General features: G+C 32.5%; 1 protein-coding gene across 1 annotated transcript in view; it reads left to right on the plus strand.

Moving 5' to 3' along the window:
• Positions 1 to 7,734, plus strand: part of LOC134681559 (uncharacterized) — a 32,347-nt gene extending 24,613 nt beyond the window's left edge. Inside the window, exons 12-14 of the mRNA XM_063541204.1 lie at positions 3,766 to 3,909; positions 6,245 to 6,348; positions 7,624 to 7,734. Coding sequence (XP_063397274.1) covers positions 3,766 to 3,909; positions 6,245 to 6,348; positions 7,624 to 7,734 — 359 coding nt within the window. The remainder of the gene's footprint in view (positions 1 to 3,765; positions 3,910 to 6,244; positions 6,349 to 7,623) is intronic.
• Positions 7,735 to 10,099: the final 2,365 nt, after the last annotated feature.

Raw genomic sequence — 10,099 nt, forward strand, 5'->3', positions numbered from 1 at the left:
GAACCAATCATATAATAGATAACAAAAATGAAAAATAAAGTAGCCAATCAGAACGTGTTTAAAATCGTAGTTTTTAGATCGTAATAACCACTACTATCATACCTCGAATCGTCTTCGCATTTATCTGCATGCATACTATGTCAAAAAAATAGAGACTCTATAGCAGTGCATGCATGATCGCTATGGTGAAGAACAGTTAGAATAGTTCATAACATATGAGCCAGTCCATGCGAAAAGGTACAAAAAGTCCTTTTGGTAAACTTTACAGGAAACGTTATCAAAGTTTGTTATAGTATTTTTGAAAAAAGATTTTATCCGAAAAAAGTTACATTAATGTAAACATTCATAAAATTGTCAATTCTATCCCGAATTTGTCAACTAAAACAGAAAAAGACGTAGAAATATCTGATTTTTTTGTATGTGAACAAGTGTAAAATCATTTGTTCCCTCGAATAATGCTTTACCGACCAGAAACTATAAAAAAAACCCCGATACTATACAGAGACAAAAGTCAATAATTTCACTCAGTTCTACAGGTTCAAAGAAAGTAAGACAACATTAAATCATGAGGAAAAATACAAAAACTATGTCATCTTGTGTTTTAGAAATTGAAATTTAAGTTAAGTTAAGTTATTTAATATTATATAAATCAACATCAGTTGAACGGGATTCGAACCAGTGCCCGGTTTGATTGCATTGATTTCGGCATCCTAAGCGAGAGCCTTATCCCCACTGCTACCGGGGCTAACATTATCAATTGGCAAATCAAGCCATTTAAACCTTACTTTGAAAATGATTGAAATTTATGAAATAATTCATTAAAAATCTTGATAAAACTAAGGGGGGGGGGGTCTCAGCACTTGCAGGTGCGTGTAGACCACAGCTTGATGATATGAGGAAAAGTAAATGTGTTTTATAAATCACAAGTCTACTGCCAATAATTATGCACACTTTTTAGAATTTCGTAAAATTTTCGTTTTTGTACCTTTTCGCATGGACTGGCTCATATACACTTCATTTAGAATATATATATACGTATATAACAGTAAAATGGAATATAACAGAAAACAAAATAATAATAAGAGATGGCTTAAAGGTATTTTTCTGTAAGAACGTTTTATCATACCTGAGCTATTTTTACAAAACCATATTTTTATATTTTTCATATTTGTTAAACGAGTTTAAATGAGTTTATTTTGTTATCAGAGATTGATACCCCGTACCAAAAACAAGTCCAGCAAGATCAGTATGATCAGATAGATGGCACAGGAGTTCCGAACCAGAATGTAGATATCAAAATGGGTAAAGTACCAACAGAAGGTAATTATTGAACATGATTCCAGATATACGTTTATCGAGAGCAGTAAAACATGAACGAGTAATGAAAAGAAATCCGATTGACAAGTTATAATTTCGGTTGTCATTATACATGTACAAAATCTTAGTGCATAGGTAAACTAATGTCAATTTTAAATATATATAAGAAGGTATTATACCTCAATGTACGAGATCTGATTTTTATCATCTAAAGTTAGAGGAGGGGATAAAGCGGCTGTGCGACGATATGCAGTGTTGTCGTAGAATAACGAGAGGCTAGATATAACAGAAAGAAAGTCAAACTCATAAATTGAAATTATACTGACACCGCCATGGCTGAAATTAAAAAGTCAAACAGACAAATAATAGTACACAAGGCACAGCATTGAAGTAAGAAGTGAAAAGTACTGGTTCAATCCCCGTCTGTTTAGAAAAGTTAAGTATTCGAATTACTCTAAAATTATGAGGTTGAATTTCTATGCACTTTTTAAGTATTTTAACGCCCGATATATTGTTAATTCTACGGACAAGGTATGCTTCACATTTGTCACTTCGCGAAGTCAGACAGACAGTCAGACACACACACACGCGCGCGAGAATTGATATATTGATTTCCCAATAGCACGAGTTCGAATTCAGACAACGGATAAGAACATATTTATCATAACTGTGCAGACATTTAGAGTAATTATGAATATAAAATTTTTGTTCATCTGATGTGTTATGCCTTTTTCAACAGATTTTTATAGTTCGTTCTTATATTGTACTGTTATACCGCTGTCCCAGGTTAGGAGAGGGTTGGGATCCGGCTATCATGATTAACCCAGCCACATTATTTATGTATTTGCCTATCCCAAGTCAGGAGCCTGTAATTCAGTGGTTGCCGTTTGTTTATGTGTTACATACTTGTTTTTCGTTAATTTTTCTACATAAATTAAGCCGTTATTTTTCTCGGTTGAATTTTTTTTACATTGTCTTATCGAGGACTTTTATAGCTGACTATGCGGTATGGGCTTTGCTCATTGGTGAAGGTCGTACGGTGACCTATAGTTGTTAATGTATATGTCATGTTAGTCTTTTGTTGATAGTTGTCTCATTGGCGATCATACCACATCTTCTTTTTTATATAATATGTGTTTTCAGTCGTGTTTCACGTAAACTAACGATCCAATGGATTGATCTGTCGTAACATTGTCACTTGTTTATACGTCCTAGCTCTCATTTGTTTCTATAATTTCTGAGTCGATTTTCACTTCGAAACAAGAAAGTTTCGGACTTACTTCCAGTGAAAGTTTCTAAATGTTGACTTAATGGTATATTTCCTTATTCAGTTTATAAGAAATGCTGTTTGTTAATAAATAAACTCATCACAGATACAAGGACTAAATTGTGTATATACGCCAGACACGCGTTTCGTCTTCAAAAGACTCATCAGTGACGCTCGAATCCAAAGAAGTTAAAATGACCAAATAAAGAACGAAGTTGAAGAGCATTGAGGACGAAAATTCCTAAATGTTTTGCCAAATCCAGCTAAAGTAATCTATGCCTGAGGTAGAAAGCCTTAGTATTTCAAAATTCTAAATTTTGTAAACAGTTAATTTATAAATATAACCATATCAATGATAATTCATGTCAGCACAAAAAGTAATCTTTCGCAAAAAATGTTACCTGTTTGTCAAACATAGTTCTTTCTGCAGTTGAGGCAAGTTATGCAACACTGTCCCATTCCTACATTCCTAATCATCACAAAAGAATTTTATGTGTATTCACTTTTATATTATCCACCTTTTATGAAAAACAACTCTTTGATATGCACTCAAGTAACTGATTAAAAAAACGATGCATAATAATAAAAGGATAAAACGAAGGGAAAAATTTTGAAGTGTAGGCCGTTATACTTTATCATGATAAGTGTTTTGTTTCTGATAGCTGTTTCCATATAGTTTTGTTATTACATCTTTTTGTACTTCTATAATTCTAAACATAGGTTCATTCACTTTAATTAATAGTTACTTTATTGGCAATCATACAACATCTCCTTATTTTCATATATCATAGAAATACCCTTTTTCTCATAAACTTATCATATTGTATTTAAAAGCACATAAGTTACGTTAGTTTTAAACGATTACACTATTAAAGAACCGGATACATATCATATATAGGTCTGACTGTATTGTTAAACACACATCTTCTTTCATTGATACATAAACACGATTTCAATATGCAACTAAAGTACAAGCATCATTAAAAGCACCTACACAGTGCTATAGCTTATGTTTTTCAGAACTTATTATATATTTGAATATCATCATGCAGAACAAAATGTTTCAGGATGATACCTATGTACTACAGTTTCTACATCATGATGTTTTTAATATAAATGAATATGTAGTGTTCATATTTATATATTTTGTTTTGTGTGCTGAACATTACATTTTATGTCAGGACTTCAATATGAAGTTTGCACAACAGATGAGCATCATCCAAACAGGACAAATGAAGGTAGAAAAATCCTGGTAACTAACTCCTACTATAAAACTGTTTCAAACCAACATCTAGATACTTACAAATGTATAGCACAAACACTAGGTAAGTATGCACCTAAAATTTTAATTTTAATTGTAAAGTACCATTCGCCATTTTGCTGCTTATATTCACGTAGCTCAGGCTCTGGGGAATAGTTCACCAATTTGAAATCATACCTCTCTTTGATTGTGGATACATTATTCTGGCTAGATAGTTACAACTCATGCAGATTATCCTACTCTTCCGACTCGCCGACAATATTACATCGGCATTTCGTGATGTTTTTGTTGCTCAAATACTGAGTAATGTTGTGTGTCCGTTCGTCGATTTTTCAATTGGTCATGGTTTTATATGTTCTTATTGCACTTGTGTTCTCAATCTTCTCAACAGTGTTTTCATTTAAAGAGACAACATTTTAGTGCGTTATAATATGAGAGAAAGGTTTTTTAGTCAATTATCAATGACACAGCAGTCATTGAAAGGAAAACATCAAACATTACAAATCTTGACGTCAAGATTAATCACCTGAAATTGATAAGTAGGCATATCCCAAGTCAGTCTTTCAGGCAAGTTGCATGTAGAAGACACAAAATATATCATGAACAAATATGTGTCACCATTAAATTGTCAATACAGATTTATATGAGCATTCAGTCTTGCACTGCATGCCAAAAATAAACATTTGTTAGTAGATATAGGAAGATGTGGTGTGAGTGCCAATGAGACAACTCTCCATCCAAATAACAATATAAAAATTAAACCATTATAGGTTAAAGTACGGCCTTCAACACGGAGCCTTGGCTCACACCGAACAACAAGCTATAAAGGGCCCCAAAATTTGTGTTTATATATATAATTTAGCTGATTTTTATATTTATAATTTAGCAAAATTTGTGTTTATATATATATAATTTAGCTGATCTGTAAAAATAACATCTTCATGCCTTATATATCATGTACTGTAGAACGACGCTAGATTAAAACCGACATGGAAAGGTAATACCCGAACACCGAAAGCTTCATTTTGAAGCCCATGTGGTCGTGTGGTCTAGTGGGACGGCTGCAGTGCAGGCGATTTGGTGTCACGATATCTCAGGGGCATGGATTCGAATCCCGGCGAGGGATGGACAAAAGATTTACGAAAGCAAATTTTCAGATCTTACATTTTTGGGTTGATGTTTAGACGAGTTGTATATACATATATAGTATGACCAAATCATAGCTATTAACAATTTAAAAGGAGTAGGTCCGGTAAGGGCCGGTTTTGGCCTCAAATTTCAAGTTCATCTGCCGAAAGATTTTGGACACTTTTTAAACACATAAATGTCTATTTCAATTGATTCAATTATTTGTTGTGAAAGATTTTAACTGATTCACTAATTAAAAACGCTCCGATTCAAGCTTAAATATGAAAAATCTATCAAATATGCCAAAAACTGTCACTTTTCATATGGCTTTTGTCAAAAATGAAAGTGGCCGCATCCGTGTACATCCTACACCTTTATATATGTTATGTATTTTCATCAAATACAACTTACATTTCAGTATCTAGAATGGACACGAATGCGGTCTATTTCATTTAAGACGGAAACCGTCTTAAATTTAACTAAAATGCTGAAATAGTGAAGATTTCAGTAATTTAGCATAACTTAATGATGCAAGTACCCGATATATGTGCGTTGTAATGCCAAAAACAGCCCATATTTATATAACAGAAGCATTATACCTTCCAAAAAATAATTTAAAGTTTACATTTATACAATTTTGTAAAACTGCTATATTTTGGGGCCAAAAAGGGGTCTTACTGAACCTACTCCTTTGAGGGAATCTAAAAATAAAAGCGGGACCGGTTCGTTGACAGTTTATCTTTCGTAAACTTTGTAATAGCAGTTTATTTGTATGAACAACACCCTTGTTAATGAAGTCCAAACAATTTGAATATGCAAGAGTGTAAAGTATCAACTAAGATATGCAAAGGCGCACGAAAAAAAGGTGTGTAACTTTTGATAAATTAGCAGTTGACAAATTGAACGTCAATATAATCATATATTTTAGATTAAAATCGTACGTCTGTGTCAATATCGAGGAAGGGTTAAGATAGAAAGCATGAACGTTCTGCATCAAAAATGTTTCATGCAACGTCAAAACAAGAAGGAAAGTTATAGATCACAAGTCGCAGCAATTGTAATATTGCCTTTCTGCTAAAAAAAATTGAACAAACTCAATAATTATGTTGTCGATGAGAAGGCCAACATTATGCTATCATTTTTTGTGGATGTGATGTCGGTACCAGTAGTATTTACACATTATAAAAATATTTTTAGAACCTAAAAGAAACTTATGTTTACAAAATAACTGTTGATTTAAGCTCAAAATATACAATATACAATATTTTTAGGAAGATGTGATAAGATAGTCAAGGGATCATGGGTTATTGGTGCTTTACTCTCTGTGATATGTGAGGCTGGCCATTACATGACATTTACGGAGATGATGAAAGAGGTATAATACACTTATTTTAACATAAAAAAACATGTTAGTGGACTATCTCTGATCTATGACATTAAATAAAAGAGGGACGAAAGATACCAAAGGGACAATAAAACTCATAAATCCAAAACAAACTGACAACGCCATGGCTAAAAATGAAAATGACAAACAGAAAAACAATAGTACACATGACACAACATAGAAAACTAAAGAATAAACAACACGAACCCCACCAAAAACTAGGGGTGATCTCAGGTGCTCCGGAAGGGTAAGCAGATCCTGCTTCACATGTGGCACCCGTCGTGTTGCTTATGTGATTACAAATCCGGTAAATAGTCTAATTCGGTAGGTCACATTCATAAATAAGTTTCATTATTAAGTTTTCCATCAGTACATTATTTTATATTTTTGTAAAAAATAAATGGATGGTTCTTCCTTATTTGTCAAGGTGCTAGTAAGACAGTTTATACGAATCAACATACAATAGATGTTGGTAATGATTTTTCTGACTTATATTACTTTTATATATATATTATGTATACATAAATTCGATAGAAACGGTTGTGCACCATTATTTGGGGTCTAAAAAGTATAAAAAAAATAAAAATACCAAACCCCTAAGAAAATTAAAGAGGGAATGATCCGTATCAAACGTCAAAATCAAAATTTTAAACACATCAAACCAAAAAATATATAACTGTCTCTCCCTAAAGTGGTACAAAAATTTAAAAGCGACCAATTGATGAGATTTTCTGTTTAAGAGTTAGTTATATTGTTAATATAATGAAGACAAAAGCTCATATGCCTATTTATCTTAAAGTTTAAAAGAACATTTATGTTCTATAATATTAAATGTGAGCTGCTAATTGTTTATTACTAAGTTGATTAAATAGACAACTTTCGAGTTCGATGCATTTCCGGCAAAAGCTATGATTTTAGTGAACGTCATTTGTGCGTTTAGGGACGTCGTCATTTCCATTTCAATGTTGAGCGAGTAGTTGGAAAACTTTAAATCTATATTGTTCGAATTATTCAACAAATTGAATTCTCAAAATTGTCAATAAGCATTGCTGTCATAAGGGAATTGTCATTAAGTACCTACAGAACAACCATTACTTCTAGTTTATTCTGCACAATGACGACCACTAAGACGCTTGCTGAACGTAAATAGTGCAGGGATACAGGCGACCTCCTCTTTCTGGTAAATGACGTCATAAAGGCGCGCTTAATTGACGAGTTTTTTTCCTATGACGGATGAACTCGAAAGTGGTCTATTGTATTTTACAGGTACAGATAATGGTAACAGAAGCGGTTGTCCCTGAAGGAAAGCCGGAACCGGAAATTAAAATTGAAGATTGTCTATCAAAAGACTTTTATCTGCTTCCACCATCACCTTGAATATTCTGTGTTAGCTGCTTTGTGCTTTTATAGTAGATATACTAAGGTTCATTCTTTTAAGTTTAATATTCATTGTGTTAATTTACTAAATGTATTCATGTAAACAACCTGTGAGTTTCATATACTGTATCCAAAAGGGGGTCTTAAGTAGTAATACACTGACTATTCTTGTTATTTACTGACAAACCAAATATTCGAGTCCATGAACTCGATGAAGTAATAAAGAAACGGATTTAAGTAAATTTGGGTAACATATTCCTGTATAGTTTATCGGTCATACTTAGCTTACATTCATTGAAATAAAAGAAACATCAATAAAGAACCATCACTACATACACTTCGATACACACTTCAAGAAGAAGCCAACGAAAACTCGTCGTTCGTGACTTAAAAACAAAATTTAGAACGAACAATCTCTTCGTTTTAGAAAGGTGTGTTATTGACTTTACAAAGGAAATATCCAGTTTGAAAAAGAGCCAACTATTTCTGTTCATATGTATGATGTATCACAATCCCGTAACTTTGTTTAATTTCCGCCATACAAATAGATAATGCTGGAGTATTTCAAGCACAACTGTCACCACGGTAAAATTTATTATTTAAATGGAATAAATAAGGACCAGAACTGAGTTTTGCATGACGAGTAATGCATAACAATGCAAGACAACAATTGCTAGTTAATGGACATATTTGATGTCGATATGAATAAATTCCCATCAATCTCTGTACCGTATTACGAAAGTTAAATGTATGTCTTTAAAAGCAAATCACTAAATTTAAAAGATGTTTACGACATTTTTACATTAAAACAATTGGTTATGAACACAGCGATATGAGTCTTTGATAGAAAATGTTTTATTGGTTGTTAATGGTTTGGTGTTAGCTTTCAGTAAACAACAACTCATCACAGATACGAGTTGAATCTATCTATGTTTTTAGTTTGTCTTATTTCAATCTGATAAGTCAATACATTTTTCAACTAATTTGTAATATTTTTTTTTATGTTTTCGCCATATTGCATCTCCAAATTAAGTGTACAGTTAATTTGTTTACCTGTCCTTTGGAATAAAAATACTAGTATATTGACAATATGGATTTTATAAATCTTGTTCAAATTTATATTGTATAGCACAAAACAAAACAAAAAGGGAATTGAAATACACAAAGTGTTAATCAATAAATGTGTTATCAAAATTACACTTTTATATTCTTTTTTTGTATATATCTGGCAGAAATATTAAAGTACAGTTTTGTCGGTCCGCCACTTCATTGATCCTTGAAAAATTATAATGTAAGCATCGATATCTTAAATGGATTGTTTGGGTTAGTTAAACAGTTCTTAGATATGAACAATGCAGGTCAGTTGAGATAATCTTCAGCCTCTCGTTTGCAATTCTTTTTCATACGTTATTGCTGAGCCACATTTTTCTTATGGACTGGATTGGTATAAATTGAAATGCATACAAGCAACTTTACAGAGCCCATGTATCATTATTTCTTGTCATCGCCTGTCAATCATCTATCTGCCTATTTTTTGCTATAAATCATCACTTATTAAGGTCAGATGCTCCTGATTTGAAATTTGCGCAAAAATGCAGCTGGATTATACATGTTTTCTGAGATATTGACCCTTCCTCGATACCTGCAGCCAATGTAGAATAAACAAACACTCGGCAATACGCACAGTAAAAAATCCGACTAAAATAAGTCCGACTCTGATGTATATACAGAATATGCAACAGAAGAAACTAAGCAAAACGACAATGATACTTAAAAATGAAGGCCTTCTAGTAGTTACTGACATGCCAGCCTCAGACCTTAATTGAAATGATTGAAAGATCATTTTTTCATCACATGAAAATTAAGCACATTCCCTAAATTCTGTCATGGGTACAGTATCCTACCATAATCAAATATATAAGAAGAAAATAACTCGCAACGTGAAGACCCTATTAGTGAGTCAACATAATTACAAAACATGCCATCTATCATGACCTGTTTCTCATATCATACCTTTATTCCATCAGAAAATGTCTGTATAAGGAATGTGTAAGTTTTTTGGGAGGAATGAAGCCATTATTGTGCTTTGTATAGAATGTTATCGTAAAAGTTGGATGTGAAATACCTGAACGTATTAGATGTCTTCGTGTTGACTTATATTCACGAATGATATACTTGTACCGATGTTAAAATCTAGTAAATGTTTTGACTTGTTTCTGATATCGAAAACCCTGGTGTCATAATTTTTCAGTTAGAAAAGAGATTTTTTAAGATAAAATCAAATATGTTGATATATACACGATCGGACAAGGTATCGTAAATTTTGGTTGAAAGCTTCCCGTTAAAGATTAGATATCAAGATCCA

This window comes from Mytilus trossulus, chromosome 8, assembly GCF_036588685.1.
Source record: "Mytilus trossulus isolate FHL-02 chromosome 8, PNRI_Mtr1.1.1.hap1, whole genome shotgun sequence".
Lineage (NCBI taxonomy): Eukaryota > Metazoa > Mollusca > Bivalvia > Mytilida > Mytilidae > Mytilus > Mytilus trossulus.